The sequence below is a fragment of the Platichthys flesus genome, chromosome 11, assembly GCF_949316205.1.
Source record: "Platichthys flesus chromosome 11, fPlaFle2.1, whole genome shotgun sequence".
NCBI lineage: Eukaryota > Metazoa > Chordata > Actinopteri > Pleuronectiformes > Pleuronectidae > Platichthys > Platichthys flesus.
Genome location: NC_084955.1, coordinates 17,206,510 through 17,225,068, shown reverse-complemented (window position 1 = coordinate 17,225,068; position 18,559 = coordinate 17,206,510). Strand labels below are relative to the sequence as shown.

The 18,559-nt window shown below is 44.2% G+C and overlaps 2 protein-coding genes across 3 annotated transcripts; both read left to right on the top strand.

Moving 5' to 3' along the window:
- The first annotated feature begins 75 nt into the window (after nucleotides 1-75).
- LOC133964764 (serine/threonine-protein kinase LMTK3-like) lies at nucleotides 76-4,260 on the top strand. Its single transcript, XM_062399003.1, has 5 exons — nucleotides 76-329; nucleotides 2,613-2,743; nucleotides 3,130-3,277; nucleotides 3,839-3,912; nucleotides 4,114-4,260. The coding sequence occupies exons 1-5, from the start codon at nucleotides 239-241 to the stop codon at nucleotides 4,258-4,260; spliced, it is 591 nt and encodes a 196-aa protein (XP_062254987.1). The 5' UTR covers nucleotides 76-238.
- An 863-nt stretch (nucleotides 4,261-5,123) lies between these two features.
- On the top strand, nucleotides 5,124-18,473 carry lmtk3 (lemur tyrosine kinase 3). Of its 2 annotated transcripts, XM_062400245.1 has the most exons (12): nucleotides 5,124-5,188; nucleotides 6,231-6,379; nucleotides 6,533-6,617; nucleotides 6,723-6,844; nucleotides 7,735-7,884; nucleotides 7,998-14,217; nucleotides 14,299-14,459; nucleotides 15,084-15,220; nucleotides 15,483-15,557; nucleotides 15,764-16,098; nucleotides 16,188-16,275; nucleotides 17,001-18,473. In XM_062400245.1, the coding sequence occupies exons 1-12, from the start codon at nucleotides 5,171-5,173 to the stop codon at nucleotides 17,132-17,134; spliced, it is 7,674 nt and encodes a 2,557-aa protein (XP_062256229.1). In that variant the 5' UTR covers nucleotides 5,124-5,170; the 3' UTR covers nucleotides 17,135-18,473. The 2 variants fall into 2 exon arrangements, with proteins under 2 accessions (XP_062256229.1, XP_062256230.1); XM_062400246.1 differs by lacking the exon at nucleotides 15,483-15,557.
- The last annotated feature ends 86 nt before the right edge of the window (nucleotides 18,474-18,559 follow it).

Sequence of the window (18,559 nt, the reverse complement as noted above, 5' to 3'; positions counted from 1 at the left end):
GATTAGAGGGAAGGGGGGGAGGAGGAGGAGGAGGAGGAGGGAGGACAACGAGGAGACGCTCTTTATTTATTAGGAGGAGAGCCGAGGAGGAGGAGGGGGAGCCAGAGACAGCGTGAGCCCCGGAGACGACACAGACCGTGGCGGCGGCGGTGCAGGCGGAGCAGAGCAGCGGGACGACACCGACGGTCGGCGGCGTCGCTCGGATGCTGTTGTCGCCTCCGCTCCGGACGCGGCGACGATGCGGCCACACTGCTGGATGATGGTGGCGCTGGCGGGGATCATGTCGTACCTCAGCCCGGAGAGAGCGCTCGGAGCCCCGCAGAGGGAAGGTGAGCGGAGTCGGTGGAGGACGAGGAGGAGGAGGAGGAGGTTGTTTGAAAACCTGTGAGGGATGCTGGAGAAAGGAGGAAGAGGAGGAGGAGGAGGGGGGGATGTAGTCTGCTATGAAAAGGCCTCTCTCTATATATATATAATATGCCTGAGACATAATGCGATGTGTTATTATTGCAGTGTGAGGCTGGTGGGTGATGGGGAGGGCACCATGTTTGCATGCAGTGATGCAAATATTAGAGGGGGGGGGGGGGGGGGTCTTTATGCTTCGATCCCGGGCCTCACGTCGATGCCATTTCAAAACACAATGTAATATGTGGTCATCAACATTAAAACCCTCGGTCAGTGCGAGATATTGGGTCTATAAATAGCCCCTGGATGTTATTTAGCCTATCAACCACTGCTGGCATCTTTATTCTCCTCAATCTGAATATGCCCCCCCCATCCCACAAGATCTGGCAGAGGGCTGTTTGTGTGATGTCTGTGTGTGTGTGTGTGTGCAGTCATTGTATTGGTGGTGTGTTGTTTTGATGAGAGCTGCTGGCACCGGGGCTGCTGCTGCATGGTGGGAAAAGGCCCTGTGTTAGCTTCCTATTTATATGCAGTGTCTCTCTGTCTGGGGAGGGATGAAAGAAGGGCACATGTACTGGAATTGTGCACAAGGAATCTGGAGCCAATACAATCACGTCGTCTGTGGTGCATGTTTTTGTCAGTGGACTCCACTGGTTTTGCAGGTGCATCGACAAATGATTCTGATCAGCAAATTAGCTGGTCCCCTCTTTGTTCCCCCTGCTCCAACTTATCTAGAATTTATTGAAATCCGCAATGTGCCAATTTTTTTCCCGTTTCACCAGCAGCCTGTATACGTTGATACGAAGGTGGTTTTACATGCTGAACACATCCTCACTTACCTCTGCCCAGGGAGACCGTGTTAAATAGGTGACTCGTATTTCTGTGGCAACTTTTCATAAGCAAGAAAACGATAATCATGATCAAAATGTCAATAGAAATCAAGCCTCTTTCCTAGAAATCACCAACTGAAACATCACCTCTTAGTGTCTTTCTCATATCTTTTAGAGGAATGTTGATCTTCTTCTTTACAATATTTATTAAGTTTGTAAATTATTCAATGTACTTCAAAATTGATGTATGCAGTGTTTACACTATCATGACCTCGTGAATGAATGTATTTTTGTATTTCTATAAAAGACACCGAGATATTTTAAGACATAGTGAATAAAAAATAGAATAGGTTATTTATTTACAGTTATGGTTTTAATACCGCCCCCCCCCCCAAAAAAAAAAAATTGTCTGCGATTGTTTTTTGTCATTTGCCAAGGATATTTTTTTATTACTTACAGTTATTGGGGATTGTAATATTTTGTGTTTCTAGGTACAATGATCTATATGTTATTCTGGCAGCCTAAATGCTGTTTTGTTCAAACAGACATAAATCTGAGTATTTTATCGCTACATGTGGTTTAAATATTAGTATCTACGAGGGAGCTGGAGGCCTTCTGTTTATTTCATGGTGCTGCTGCTCCTCTCTCTCTCATTGTTAGCACTGAAATGTTTGTCTGTGGTATTGACATGAAAGCTTCTGGAAAACACCTGAAGGGTATTTAACCACCCTGCCCTGCCCCTTTTCTTTTCTACAGATGGTTCACTTCTCACAATCGACCATGTTGAGGTACAAATATCAAATGTCCCGATCCCTCCCTCTCTCACCTGAGTAATCAACCTTCCTGATTTGAGTCAATCTTTTCCAATTTTCAACCCTTTTCCCAATTTAGAGCTCCCGTTTTTTTACCTAAATGACAACTCCAGTCCCCCACCCTCCCCTCCCCTGCTTCTTAACTGTGTTTCCTGAGTGGAATGCCATTTCTGATATCTCCCCCCTCCCCCCCATGCTTATGTCCTTACTGGAATGGTATATTCTCCCACTTTCAAACTTTTAATTCCAGTCTCCATTTTCTTTTACTGACCCAGACAATGTTTATGATCTTCAGCTCAGTTTCTCTTCCTGCTTTTTTAAGCCCCACCCCAAACCCCTGATGCAAGCTGTCCATTGGGGTCTTCCACTGTGTCCCCTTCTCAATAAAAAGTCTATGTAACAAGTATTTACACTTTTCTGATTCAGTGAAGTTTCTCTTTCTCGCCTCACTGACTCAAACCTAACAGTTTGCCCCTCCCCGCCTTACAGAAGCACAGACACCCTGACTTGCTGTATTAACTCCTCTCCTCTCCTCCCTCTTTCTTTCTTCTTCCTGTCGTCCCCCCAGTCTCTCAATCTAGGGCTGCATCCCTCTCTCCACCACCCTATGTCGTCATCCTCATCTCTTGCTCTGGGCTGGTCTCTTTCGTCCTATTGCTCCTCACCTGCCTGTGCTGTAAGAAAGGAGTGGGGTTCAATGTAAGTCTTCAACATGTAAGAGATTTATTCACCTCCCTCTGCTTAGTTTGTTTGTCACACCGTTTTGTGCATTCCTGCATGGTTTTTCTTATAAGCTAGATTAACTTGGTAAACTGATGGAAATAGAAACAGCCAATGCTTCCTGTTTAATGAGGTAGAAATGGTCAATAATCATCTGTCTGACTAATCTTGACTAAGCCTCCATCTTTCCACCCCACAGAGTTGTTGTTGTTTAGCTGGCACACAGGCTGTCATTACTCTGAGGAGCTGTTCACTCATTGTCTGCCCCTGATACTTACAGCTCAAGTCAACCTTTTTACCTCATTATGTGAAATGAGACAGAGTGAAAGAGTGTGGTTTATTTTCTATTCTTAATATTTAACCAGGAGTTTGACAATGCGGACGGGGAGGAGTGCTCCGGAGGCTCCAGCCCCATCCAGGAGGACAGCCTGTCGTCATGTCCCTCCCTCCCCGAGGTCTACACCTTACCAGTCAGAGACAGGTCCGGCTGCCCCGCCCTGCAGGAGGGAGCAGGTAACCATTCTCCTGCTCTCTCTCTCTTGTTTCAGCATGAGTTAATTTTTATTTTGAAGGATTTGAAGCTGGGATGAGAGCCGGCACTAAAACGCCTTCAGGCTCTGTTGCCTGAATCAGTGAAGTGGATCCATTTAAGGACTCAAACCGAGTGTTCAACCTATATCGTCGGCCTCCGTACTCAACATCAGTGAAGTGGAAACTATGATCTATATCATCGCTCTGTGTGAGCAGGTGATGTTTGACATTTGTCTGACCTGCAGTGACAGAGGGAAAGTCCTCTGATGTTTTATATACTGAACAATTTATAAGTATCTTGATAAAATACTTGGCTGATGGGAATACATTGTTGTCTGAGGGAACGCTTTGTGTCTGTCAGTGGTTCCTATTTTGAAGCACATTGTAAGAATGTTTTGGTTTGTTAGTTAATGTGAGCTTTCCTCTGCGTCTCAGTTTTAAAGCAGTTTTTTCCCCTGTTGTGTGATATTATATCATAAAAGAACATCACTGGCTGACAGCTACATGACCCTGATCTTTTTTTATTTCTCTTCTTCTTTGCAGACTGTAAGTCTAAGTGCTTCAAAAGACACACTTTAAACTACCTTCAGGAAATCGGAAATGGCTGGTTTGGAAAGGTAAGAAGATCGCCTCTCACAATCTGATCATTAAAGTTTGAGCCTCGTCATGCTGTGGATTCTCTTTTTTCTTACACACAGTGTGCTATGTTTAATTTAATACTGGACACAGACCAGGTCAAGTCAGAGTCAAAATAGCTCTTTTACTGCCGATCACCTCCTGGGCATTCTTCCATGTTATAGTCCATTGATCTCTCTTAGGTGATCCTGGCTGAAGTGCTGTGTGACTGCAGCTCCTCTCAGGCTGTGGTGAAGGAGCTGCGTGTCAGTGCCAGCCCTCTGGAGCAGAGGAAGTTCTTGGCTGAGTCCGAGCCGTACAGGTGGGAGAAAATACTGAAAGTCAAGTAACCTTTTTTGGGCCTTAAAGTCAGAGAGTGTAACCTTTGTTCAAGAGGAACCACTGAGCCACAGTATGGTAAAAGTAGTTTAAGATCATCAGCTATAGCTAAATAAAATTGAGTTTGTCTACAACTGTGAGTCCTGTGATCACCCATAAGTGGAAGCTGCACTATTAATAGATACCAAATCAATATATAACAAAACATGTGTAATGAAAGTTAATTTAATGTTTATATGATGACACCTAGTGTTACCACATCAGAAAAGCCAACAATTCCATTTAACGAAAAGACACATTTTATTGTTTGTAAATTCATATTTTATTAGTAAGAAGAATAGGTGCTCAACTACTATAAGACTCACCTTACCCACTGATGAATAGAGCAAACAATATATAGTTTGAATTAATATAATTGGTCTCAGTACAGACAGGACAACAAACCACATTATATCTAAAAAATAGTTTATAGAGGGTTTTTTTGTGTTATTTGTATATTTACATCGGTAATGTTCCTGCAGGTAGATGAAACACAAGTAACCTATTCACAGACTCTGAATCTGAGTATAATTCTGGTTGTCACCACCCTCCTCCACACACACACACAAACACACACACAGACACATACAGAGGGAGAGAGAGGGTGAAAGAGAGAACATTCAAGGACAGGCCTGGCTGTTATTTTTCTCTATGCTCTGCTCAAAACCAGCGGGTACCATCCCAACTCAAACACAAACTGAATAATAAAATCACAAGGAGTCAGTTTCACACACGTTCTATCTGTCTTGTTATCTCTAACTGCCATTTAATCAATGTGTCCATCTCTCTCTGGTTTCTCTTTCTCCCTACAGGAGCCTCAAACATCCCAATGTCCTTCAGTGTTTGGGGCAGTGCAGTGAGAGCATCCCTTACCTCCTGGTTATGGAGTTCTGTCAGCTGGTAAATACCAATCAGACCATTTATACAATATATATGACAATATTCATTGTGGTAAACAAAGGGAAAAGGTGAAATTGAACTTACAGGGGATTGAAAAAATAATATGTGTGCCTTGAAAAACAACTAAAAGTACATCACATTTCAAACACTGCAGGAGAGGTGGGTCATGTTGAACAGAATACAATATCTACCTAATTTCATTATTTTTTTTGTTTTATTTTGGATTGTTGTGACCCTGCATATTCGTACACAAATAATATAGCAGCTTTGGAGTCCTATTAATTGTAAAATTTTGGGGGGAAAGTGCTAATGACCAGACTGCTTTTATAACAAATGCTGTTAATTAGCATGCATGCTGTTATATTCAGCCTTTCTTGCAGTTTGTAATCAGGCTTCGACTCTATCAAACATGAAGTTCTTTTTAGTGCTTTACTTTGTTTATGCCTTGTTTTCATTTCAGTAGCTCTGTATATTACTGCTGCATTAGAACTGTAGGTGTCCCAGTCTTTGCAACAAGAGGGTCAGTTTGTTTTCCCTCCATTAGCTGCCCTAATCACTGGCTGATTACGAAAACCATGTGAGTGGGCTCTCAGGCCAAACAAAGACACGAGCCGATCAATAACAGCAACACAGTGAGAGAAGCCAAACCCCACTGATGTCCCCATACGAAGCCATTACCTTCTTCGACAAAGTCTCTGATGGTTCTCACCTCGCTGATATTTTTCATCCGTTTATAAAGTCCTCATCTTATTTCCTTGCCCTTGCTGAAGCACAAATGACTAATACAAAGTCTGCTAGCTCATTACCTATTCCCCTGCTGCTTCTCTCTCTCACTCTATGATGGAAAGTACCTAAATGAGGACGTGTTTAATGCAGAAGTCACAAATATCCTTGTTGCCTGCAGGATTGATCTCTTGCAGCAGGAGAAAGAGCACAAACACTTGGCAAACTCTCCTACTGTCGATATGGCATCATCTCATCTTCTACTAAGGTCTACATACATTCCAGTTGCTGCATTATTATTGTGTTACTTTCCAAACAGGGTGACCTGAAGAGATATCTGCGAGCCCAGCGCAAGTCCGATGGGATGACTCCAGACTTGCCGACTCGGGATTTGCTGACTCTTCAGAGAATGGCTTTTGAGATCACCTCGGGCCTGCTGCATCTCCATGATAACAACTACATCCACAGGTCAGCTATGGTTTCAGCGCCATGCATTATTCAGCTCAGTTCAATTATCACAACCAAAGTCTTTAAACGAGATTGCATGCTCTCGTTTATTTAGAGACAGAGGGTGTGGTTCTCTGATTGATGTGGTTTGGTGGTTGTGTTCTCGTCCTGCAGTGATTTGGCTTTAAGAAACTGTCTGCTGACCTCCGACCTCACTGTGAGGATAGGCGACTACGGCCTTTCACACAACCATTATAAGGTTTGTGGATTTGTGCTTCTGATCCTAAACCATGCACTGTTTTTCCTCTTAGTTGTTATGTCTGAGGTAATGGATTCTAACTAACTCCGCTGTGTGTTTGTGCAGGAGGACTATTACCTAACTCCAGACAAGCTATGGATCCCACTGCGCTGGATCGCTCCTGAGCTGCTGGAGGAATACAGAGGATCTCTAATCGTTACTGACCAGACCAAGACCAGCAATGTGTGGTAGGTTTCCTATGTGATCCTGCTTCTTTATCTGCTGTAAAAAATACTAAACTTAAAGTCTGCTTCCACTGTTCTCATCAGAGGGGGAACCCTAACCCTAAGTACTCACACATTTTACATAAGCAAAAGTACTATTAAACAGACAAAAATAATAAATGTAAACGAAAATAACTTTAATCTCCTGATACATATGCAGTTGAACTCATTGAACCCATTGGACAACATGTTTTGAACATTGTAGTGGAAATTGTAATTGAAACACAAATAAGTGTAATGAGTATTGTTTGTAGTTTAGAAATGTAAAACTCTTCTGAATCTTACATTGAAGTGAAATGAAAATAAAGAGACAAAGGCAGCTGATTTAAAAAAATGCTCTCCAACAACTCAGTCCAATTAAGCCTTCTGTTTAAAAATCTGTGTGACCTTAATGCTGCTGAAGCAGAGTCTGGATTTCCATCAGTGTGTCAGCAGTCTTCTTGTTATAGCCAGGGCCAGAAATACCAAAGGGAGAGATCACAACCAAAAGCCTAAAATGGACTGTACCCTCAAGTTCTGATATTACAGACTCCACTTTAATGTTTTTTATTAAAGGAACCAACAGTAAAAAAATACTGTAACAAAATAAAGTGGAAGAGTATTGACTTAAGTTTTGAAGAAGATATAAATGATCTTGTTCCCTCTTCAGACATTTTCCCTTTAATAATTTATTCACATACATAATATCCATACACAAATCTTCTTTTTTGCTTTCTTGCTATGCTTTCAATCTTGTCTATTTGGAAGTCAGAGCTCTGTGTGAATATGGTGTTGCAGTATAAGCATTACATAACCAAATCCTAAGAGGCCTGTGAACACAAGTCTCACTGTCTCTTCATCTTTTTCTCTTCCAGGTCGCTGGGGGTGGTGATATGGGAGCTATTTGAATTTGGCTCCCAGCCCCACAGACACCTAAGTGATGAAGAGGTGCTCACCTTCGTTATTCGGGAGAGACAGATCACCCTGGCCCAGCCCAGACTCAAACTCTCACACGCAGACTACTGGTCAGTGCACTTATTCACAGAAATAATTGTCAAGAAATTATTATTTATTAATGATTAATAATAACTAATTGTGTCTCTCGTAACTTGCCTCCTCCGTTTGCTCCTGTCTGCAGGTATGAGATCATGCAGTCCTCCTGGCTACCCCCATCTCAGCGTCCATCTGTAGCTGAGATATTCCTCCTCCTCTCCTCCCTCCTGGCCGCAGAGCGAGGAATGGCCAGGGGGAGTGTCGGGGAAGAGGATGAAGAGGATGAGGAGTATGAGGAGGGCAGGGGAAGGAGAGGCGAGAGCGAGGAGTCATTTGAAAGACGCTGGGACTTACTTCGACCACCTGCCTTCCAGACTGCAGCAAACGATCGGCAAAGGGAGAGACAGTACGGCAGGGAAGACAGAGACAACTCCTACCCCCTGCTGGACCCGGTGGGGAACTGTATCACCCCGTCCTCGTCTGAGTTGGACGACATCCTGACAGTCACTGAAACTAGCAAAGGATTGAACTTTGAGTATTTCTGGGAGAAGGCTCACGCCAGACGCGGCTACAAGCCACTTCCTCCGCCTCAGCCAATCCCTACTGTGATTAATAACCACAGACAGTCTTTGGACACTCCCACTGTGGTCCCGGTTATTAGCGCTCGCAGTCCCTCCCTCGCCAGCGAGTACTACATTAGGTTAGAGGAGCACACTCCCCAGGACAGGTCACCAACTCTTAAAGGGATGGCACAGTCCTCTTTCCGCTCCGACTCGATTTGCCCTGGAGACTTGGAGCTAGTTGAGATTCGCAGTGGGCTGCTGGGTAAAGAACGCATCCCGTATTGTTCCTCTGACAAGTTTGGGAAGGGGCTGCAGACGGTCAGATCCAGCGAGGTTCAGCTCCAGGTGCCTAGGACAGGTGTGGCAGAGTTCAGAGACACTTCCAGCAGAGTGACGGACTTCTCAGTGGTCGATTTAGGGGACGACGAAGAGGAGGAGTACAAGAAGACCAGTGAGGGAGATAAAAAATTCTCAAGTTCCCAAGCCCCAGTCCTCCCTCCCAAACCTCGCTCTATGTCCATGTCATCAGCCAATCACCTTCACTCACGCCCCCTTCCCGCCCCTCCACTGGGATACAGAGGACTGCCTCACTACAGCATAAGCGGTAAAATCGAGACAGACCCCCATCACATGACCAGCTGTCCACCTTCTACTTTTGATCACTTTGGGCTCCATCGCTCCAGACAGACTCTACCCCCATCCCCGTCCCTCTCCCCGTCCCTCCCCCCGTCCAGCCATCCAATTTACCCTCAGCCTCCTCAAATGTGTCCTCCTCCTCTCCCTCCCCACTCCAAACCACAAAGAAGCTGTCCCAGCTACAATGAATTTTACTCCAGATACAGTAAGCCGCAGATGCAGAGATGCAATAGAGACCCACTATCCGGTGACTTGTCACATAGAGAGAGTGTCACCAGACATGCAGCACCGTTGCACAACTCCAAGGAGTCTTCTCATACACGTGCAAAAGCCTTTGATTCCCCTGTTCGTCGAGAAAACCCTTTGCGCCCTATTTATCGCAATCTACCCCGCCCCCAGAATGAACGCCAGTCTTCGTCCAGCCCCACCTACTCAGACGAGGATGACTCTCCCTTCACGTCTCCTGAGAGACCCAGCCCTGCGACGTCTGTCCCCCACTCCAGCCTGTCTGAAGACGCAGACCCAGCCATTTCAGACCTCTTCTACAGGGGAATGAAAAGGACGCAGTCTCGGCTCGACACTATCCTCCCCGCGATTTGGAAAGAAGATGCTGAACTTCAGGCCGAACGTGTAGCCGCAGCGAAAAAATCCCCTATGCATCTGTTTCTAACAGAAATATCCTCTGTGACGGAGTCCAACGAGTCCAAGTCCGAGGCTCCATGGGAGGGAGCGAAAGAAGAGAAAAGAGATGGAGAGGGATGGGGGAACTTTGTCTTGCCCAACAGAGGGATGCGACGTTCCCAGTCTCTGATTACAGAGCTGGGCTCAGGGGGGCAGTCGTGGGGGCCAGAGAAACATATCAACCAGACAGGAGCTGAGGAGGAATATACAGTTACTAAAGAGTCACTTCAGAGGGAACTTTTCCTCACAGAGATCGACACAGGGAGTATGGAAGCAGATGTGGAGGAAGGAACGAGCAGTGACCCAGTTAAATACCTCTATCCCGCAGGATCCAGATTACGGCCATTTGTCTGCCCTCCAGGCTTTCCCTCATGCACTGAGGCTGAGGAGGCGTATTCAAAGGGTATACGCAGGTCTCGTTCTCTACTCTCTGAGATCACCATCAGCAAGCAGGAGTCGGATCAACAGCAGACTGAGAAGGAGCCACGGAGAACTGAAATGACCAGGGAGGAGTTCCTGAAAGAGATCCAGTCGGCAGAGACATTTTTGACCGAAATAATATCAAGACAAAACGCTGCAGCAAACAAGAAGGAGGCCGAACCCACTTCCTCTCCTACTCCACTATCACCTGAATACGAGTCCATATGCATTGACCCCAACTCCACACAGACCATTAGTTTTCAGTCAGAGAGCTCCATGCGAAGCAAAGGCAAAGATGAAGTGCAAACTGAAGCCATCTATGCCCAAGTGACCAAGCGTGCTAAAAAAAGCGAGATAAAAGTTTCCATCAGACCGGAGATCCCAATCCTTCACATAGGATCAAACCAACAGAATCTCAAACATGACAGCCCAGGAAACGATGCCGACCCCTGCCAATCTGGGGAGTTCGTGTTTTCAGAAATTATGCCCAAAAACGGTTTACTGCACAACCAGACGCTTGCATGTCAGAAGGAGGAGGAGTGTGTGGATGGCCCTGCTTTACCTGCCAGAGGACAGCAAACAGATCCCCCAGAGGAATCTTCTCCGGAGTCCTCTGAGAATGTTAAAGAATCAAGCACTGTGATACTGCGTGAGTACCAATCGCGTTTTACACATGAGGCAAATACTCAAAAGGCTGCTGTTGCAGGGAACGGTGAGATGGTGATGGCAGACCTACGGGCCACTGGTCCTGAAGGAGGAGATCAGATATGTGGAAAGACTGATACCCCGTCACATGATACTGAGAAAGAAGAGAACCACGCTGATGACATTTCTGCAGCAGCTGATTTGGAGAACTCAATAGATGTGGGTTCCCAAAACGACGACGAAACCTCTGTAAAGACAAAGACAGAAAACTTCCTTCACTTCAATGATCGCAGCCAAGAAAAATACTGTCAAAAGGCGGCCACACCTGCCGCCACTCCAACCACTCCAGACTGGGACCCCTCCTCTGATGCTTCACTTGTCACCCCCACAGACTCGGTCCTGTCACCTATGACTTCCAGCTCGGCCGACTGCCTCACACCTAGTGATTCATGGACGGGAGTAGTGGGAAGCAGTGGGTGGCGAGCTCTGGGAAATGAAACACCTCATCGAGACTCTGCCTATTTCTCAGACAGTGACTGGGAAGGTGATGGAACGAACAGGAGGAGCAGCGATGGACTCAACGCCTCAAGGCCCAGCAGCAGTAGAGGAGGAGATCGGGGAATACTGACAGGGATTGAGGAGAAAACTGAGGAGGAGGGAGAGTTTTGGGAAAAGAGTCCTTTAAGAACCGGAACTGGAAAAACTGTCATGACGTGTGAAGAGAAGGGTATAACAATTACAAACACCGAAAATTGCTTCTTTAATTTAGCTGATGACAAAGATATTCTTAGCAAAGGGCTGCAGTCAACACAGAGAGACGATTCTAGCATTTTCCAAAACGACAGCAAAATGTCAACAATGCCGCGTGACGATCCCCAGGCCAAGGACTGTGTTGATCTTATTGACAAGTTGTTCCCTCAATTAGACGATGAGCCACTGAAAGGGCTGCCACACAATAGTGTAGACAGCCACTACACAGATGGCATCGTCTCCCATATAACAGATTGCAGATACCAGCACTCTGAAGATAACGATTCCAAGAGCCTGACTGAGACAAACGTTGTGATCAAGTCTGCATCTGGTCAATCCAAAGACTGCATGCTAAGATCAAGCATCAAAGAGGACACAGGTGTTTCAGAAATGGATGTGGATCTCTCTTCACTGAATTCGCTCAAACATGGAAGTGACTCTGTGGAAAATGGAGATTCCAGAATATCTCAACTGAACAGCATTACAAGCAGTAACGCCGTACTCATGGATAAAACTCAGTCAGTGGTTGAGCCAAGTTATGATGGGAAGTCTGACAGTGATAAAGCGAGTGAACTGAGTTGGGAACAGGGGGATGATGAAGACCCTGAGAGACGTGAAGAAAGGCCTGGTGTCGACCACAATGAGCTGGGCCTGAGAAACCTCTGCTTCTCCAACAGCACTGAGGAAAAGAAGACGTCTACAGAGACGGAGAAACAGCTGGCTGCTGCAGAGATGAGTAACGCCACGAAGGAAAAGTCGCCCCTGAGAGGACGAGCAAGTGACGTTGACTCTCCTAAAGATGCAGAGACAGATTCCTGCGAGGGCCTGGATGTTAAATCTAAAGAGTTATGGAGTGCTCTGGAGGACGATGAAGAAAGATCAGGTTCTGACTCGGTCAGAGGAGAGTTCGACTGCCACCGTTTCTCACAGTCGGGGGACTTGCGCTTGTGGCCCGATGAAAATGACCAGTGGGCGTCTCCGGAGAAGAGGTGCCAAGATTTGGAGCTCAGAGCTGAATTTTTCTCTGGCTTCAGTAATAAAGCTTGGGAGGTGGGGGAGAGGATCGTGGTGGGTCAGGAGTTTTGGGAGACTGAGGAAAACGATGAACTTGCATTAAGTGAACCTCACCCGGCTGTCCAGGAGGGTTGTGGAGAAACGTGGAACGATGAAACACAAGGACTGACCTCTAATCTCAGCCTGACGGAAGACATTGACCAGGAAGACAAAGAAAACCAGCCGGCTTCCCAATCAGTACACATACAACAGGACGAAAATATTGAGGATCTTGGAGAAACTGACAATTTTAACAAGGAGCTGAAAGGAGAGATGTCAGATATTGAAGTGGAGAATATCGAAATCCCCGAGCAGGAGACCTCAGAGGAAAGAGAGAGGCAGATTTTATCATGCACAGAGACGGTCGGGTACAGGGAAGGTCGACTAGACTCCACGGAGAGAGAGGAGAATCACAATTTTAACAGTTGGCCTCAGAATCACCTCAGCGAGATCCAAACGGAGGAGCAGGCATCAGGTGAGCATGTTGACCAGGAAACTGGTTCTAATTTAGACAACTACTTAAGTCACACTCCGAATAACAGCGCCAATATATCAGTTTGCATCACAGAAGCTCCTCATGTGAACTTTGCAGACCTGGAAAATGAAGAATCAGGTTTAGAATCAGAGGCTGAAATGAGACCAGTGCCGTCTGGCCAGGACATAGAAGATAGAATTATCTTCATGAACACAGAGGAGGATTACAGAGACAGTCAGTCAAATCCCATCTCTTCTCCCTGTGACCTTGACTCACAGGAGGAGATAGATCCACAGTTAGATAATTTCAGCTCCGTTGATTTTCCAAGTCCTCCAGCGAGCATAGACCTTGATGTGCAAGATGATAAATTGGAAAGTTTGGACGACTCGTTTCCTAGTCCACCGCCAACTGTTATCGAGGCAGAGGACTTCATTACTCACATTAATCTAGACGACTTTATTGCCAGCACTGACATTGAGCCGTATATTTCCCCACCTCACAACACAGACGTCTCACAGCCTCCTCTGCAAGAACCCCCCCCTGCTACAACCCAGTGTAAAGGGATGTTGGCCAACCTGAACCTGCCCTCTGTGCATATAACAATGCATGATGACAGCGACTTTACATCCAACATTGAAAGTCAGGAGGAACACAGTGACCTCTCCCAAAAAACATCACCCACCAGCCCCACTGTACCCCAAGCTCCTCTCAACAATCTGCCAGAACTATTGATTTCTGAGTGGAAAGATTTGGACGAGGAGCCCCTGGAGGATTTTGAAAAACTGGAGCAGTTGTGCTGCATATCTGGGGACGAGGAGGACACTCTGGGGGAGCTTTTCTTAGGGAACCTTGAGCTCCTGGAATCTTTAAAGAAATCCCCTGATCAGAAAGGTGGCAGCTCAGGGGATCGGGAGACAAGTGAGGAGATTTGTGTCTCCTCTCCTCCCGGGGAGAGCAGGGTGGATTTGAAGGAGGATGGAATCTCCAATAACTTTGATAATCTGGGGGAGTCTGCACCAGCCATGATCCTGGATTCACAGGAGGTGAGCAATGACGAGCTGAGATCCTCAGTCCAGACAGCTGACGTCAAAGACCAGGGATCTCTCTCCAAGATGACAACACAGAACGGCCTAATGATGCAGGCGAGTACTTTTTCTCGTGAGTAAAGTTTGCCCTTTTTATTATTCTGGCTTTATTCACCTGTCTCTGTTGTTTTGTTGTAGGTGTGTGAGGAGAGGCTGCAGTTCTCCCTCAGTGAAAATGTGAAAACAAATGTGCTTTGGGGAGCGACTGTGAAAGACACTGTGACGCTGCGACCGTGGGGAGAACAAATCTCAGAGAGCAGCAAGCTGGTCACTGTGAAAGAGCTGAAAGACGATGAAAGGTAAGATGTAGGTTTAACTCGGAGATCTTACCCTTAGTATCTTAGTTTATATTTAAGGGGTTGGTTCATGCAAATGAAAAACACAAAAATACAGATTTTCCCTTTACTTCTTTTAGTTATGAGTCTACACTTGAGAAATCTTTTGGGAAAAAATATATTTTTTGCATGTACTTTGTCTGGCTATATTAGATTTTAAGGGCTTCTTAGTTATTTGGCCATACACATATTTATTTATGCTTTTCTTTGTTTTAAGATATCTATCCCTGATCGTTGTTTATGATGCAAAGAAAACATTCTACATTGCAGTTTCGGTATCAGCATCTCTGTTACTGTCAGTCATCTACAGAACACTCTGCTGCCAGATTTGATTTTGTTCTGTTAACTTAAATAAAAGGTAAAGACACTGATGATCTTAACTGTATTTGTTTCATGCTGAAAGCTATACAAATACAATTACATTCACCTCCATTGTCCTGAGGTTGCAGCAAAACCCACAGAGACAATATAACCCAAAACCCTAATGCATGCCTGAATAATACCAGCGCTATTTATAGAAATGCTCTTGTTTGTAGTATTTTGGTCAATTGTTCCCATTTTAAATGAATATTTCTGCTGTTGTTGTAGTGAAGAGGAGCAGGAAACTGTTCCTAGCTTTCAACCCAACATCGACGAACATGAAGAACCTAAAGAAGAGCCGCTCACTGTGATTGAACAACCTGAGGTTTCAACACCTCAGCCCACTGCAAACCTTGCAATGAAAGGTATATTTCATTGTTTGTTAGAAATAACGAAATACAAATTCAATATACATAAATCACTTTTAATTATGTACTGTGTGATGCTTTGAGTTCATTAGTCGAACATATAGAGTACATCTCATTAGTTTATTTTTAGAATCAATTATTCCTCTTCAAGGAATTTTTTGTTTTCATTGTGACAAATTTTGTTCAGATTTTCACAAAAATGTTTTAACAATATAAAGTGAAGAAAGAACACTATTTTCATTGTGTTTGTATGACACAGAACAAACGAAAACCATGCAGACAAAGAAAAAAAAGAAGAGCACAACAAATAAATATGTGCCAAACAAATGCAAAGGTGATAATGATAATACTTTTCATCTATGAAACGTGACTGTATTTCATTAAATTTTCCCTTGTGACCTTGAAATGAAAATTGCATTGGTACTAATTCAAATTAAGTTTTACTTAATTGCTTATCTAACCTTAGTATGGCCTGATGTTTACTTCTAGTTAATTGAGAGTCTTGTATTTAATATCTCTTCCATTCTCTAATTTTCACAGCAAAACTCGCTCGTCTGTCTCTCGCCCTCCCTCCTCTCGCTCTGACTCTCCCCCTCACCCCCACCGGTAAAGGAGGATTTGGGGATGGGCCGATTGGAAACCGGATTGGAAGGCGGAGAGGTCTGTCGTCTGGGAGCGACCCTGACGACGATGAGGACGATGAACCGGAGGACGAAAGTTCCCGGAGGGTGATCGTTGTCACAGAGACGGACGTGGACAAGCGCGTCGGGCTGAGGAGTCTGCTGAAGTCCCCCAAGGAGCCGATGGACAGAGAGAGGGACAGAGGACGAAATGTGTCCTTTTTTGATGATGTCACCATCTATCTTTTTGATCAGGTATTTCTCACAAATTTCAAACAAAATATATACAGATGATATCCGATTGTATCGGAGCAAGTTTGACTTCTGCTGTTTTATTGCAACAGGAAACCCCGACAAATAAGTTGAGCTCTTCAGCACCCACGAGTCCAGCCGGCAGCGTTTCTGTCAAAAGCAGCAAATTGGATTTTCAAGGTAAATTCAAAATCTTCTCTTGGGTCTGATGAATAGATGATAAATAAAGATGTATGTAACGTCTTCATTTGGCTTCACTTTGGGGAGCTGTCATGTCATCCATCTTCATCCACAATGTATCTATGTTATGATGAGACGCAGAATGATGAGGTGACGTTAAACTAAGATGGTAAATATGGTAAACCTTACATCAGCATGTTAGCCTGGTTGCTATGATCATTTAAGCAGTTAGCTCTGAGCACTCTGTCACAGAGCAACCGGTCGTAGACGTTCCGTTTTTTCAACTATAAAGGAAATGTGCATTAAGCTGAAATATGATTCCTCATTGTTTCCACCTTGATCTTCAGAATGATGTAATAAAATCTGACAGGCTCTATCTCGTGAAATCACTGAAATGGAAAACCCCTCAGTTCAACCATCTTTTCTCCAAACGTGCAGCCAGTATTAATCTGCTGTGAACATCCCCCTCCACTCTGTGACATGAGCTGGGACATAAATCCTGCCATCAACAATGAAACCCTAAGCTGTGTTTCCCGACACAGTTTCATTAGCTGTCTCGACTTTTCACTTCCCATTTTTAAAAATCATCCTCCCATTTCACAGAATAATGTGGACAATGCGACACCACTTCGATTAGTCAGACTTGACACTGCTTCCTCTGGAGCCACAAAAAGATTGTATGCATTTTTCTTTCACATGTGTTTATATATTTTTTCTTTCCTCAGGGCCAAACATCAAAAGCAAAGATTCAAAGAGGAAAGAGGATTTATCATTAAAACCAAGGTCGCCTGTGGGGGCCGGTCCAGTGACATCATCGCGCTTCACAGTCAGCCCTGCTAACGACCCCCACTCGATGTAATGTTAGGGACCTTCAGAGCTGAACCCTCTCGGACTGGCCAGTTAATTAACCACAACAACCAGCCATTCGCCCAGAGGCTATTTTTTTATTGAATAGGCAACTGAAAGAAACAGACTCCCGTTCTTGAGGCTGGACACATTCCAGGTTTTACCAGCAACAGGATTTTGTATGACAGGGGCTGCTGTGCTCCTGCCTGCCATTGTTTACAGAGTTTATTCCGAGCCTTTGGCTACAAGAAGTCTTTGCAAAAGGCAGCATATGCTAAGAGAAGAGGAGCCTGGAGCTTTGTAAAATCTGAAACTGATTTGACAGCTATGCAGTGGGAGTCTTGCTGTGTACCAGCTTACCTTCTCTTTTATGCTTCATTCTGTTGTATTATTCCCCAGATGTGCGGGGAGTGCACTTTCTTTAGTCATCATCTGTCTATGTAAACGGTTGGATTCCAGTCCTCTCTTTATTAAACAAGTTGTTTGTTGCAGTCAGTCAGTTGTTCTTGTAGGCAGCAGTTTAAATCTTAAATCGCTTTTCTCCTCGATTTGAGAATACGCATTTACATTTGTACAAATATCATAACACAAGTGTATACAGTATAATTTTAGAGCTGTTTACTTTTAGATGTATTCTTAGACTGCACGGAAAATCAAACAAGCTATGTTTCTTAAAACATTTAGTTCTAAAAAGGTTTATCCTCTATTATTTATTATTCAGTGTTTATTTACTTTATTTTGATCCTTTTTATGTAAAGCCAGATTCCATGCAATATTTCATTTATTTGATTATTTATTTACTTATTTATTATTCAATTTATTTATTTGCTTTGGTGCAATTAACATATATTAACCTAGCTGTAATTTGTTTGGGACAAATGCATCTAGGTTATATCCTCTGTAAGATCTTCATGACATATAAATCGAAAATATTTTCCCAAACGTATTAATTGCTAAAAGAAGTATTTTGTATAATTTAACTTGTTAATATATGCTCATCTGTATGGAACTATGTCCTGTAATGTTTGATTCTTTTCCTATGTCTATGGATTTTTAGCTGTCTCGTCATTCTTTTACCTCGTTTAAAGACAGTTAATGTAGCTTAGCATGAAAAATGGAAGCCATCTGTTTGTGTATCTGTTAATTTATGCCATTTTCTACTGATAGGAGCCCATCATGCAGTCGAGGTCCATAAGTCCATTTGTTTAGTCTGTTTAAATGTTGGTTTAAAACCTGTATTGTTTCAAGAATGGTTTTCAAGGGGTAATGTATAAACAAGGGGAAATAAAAACCACAAAAATGTGAACCTCTTATCGAACTGTTTCATGACAATAAATCTCTTTGTTTTGTTATTGGATCCACAGTTTTTGTTTTTTGGCAGCGTGTTGACTACATTTCCCAGAAACCCCTGCCAAGGAAATACGTATATAGTCTGCGA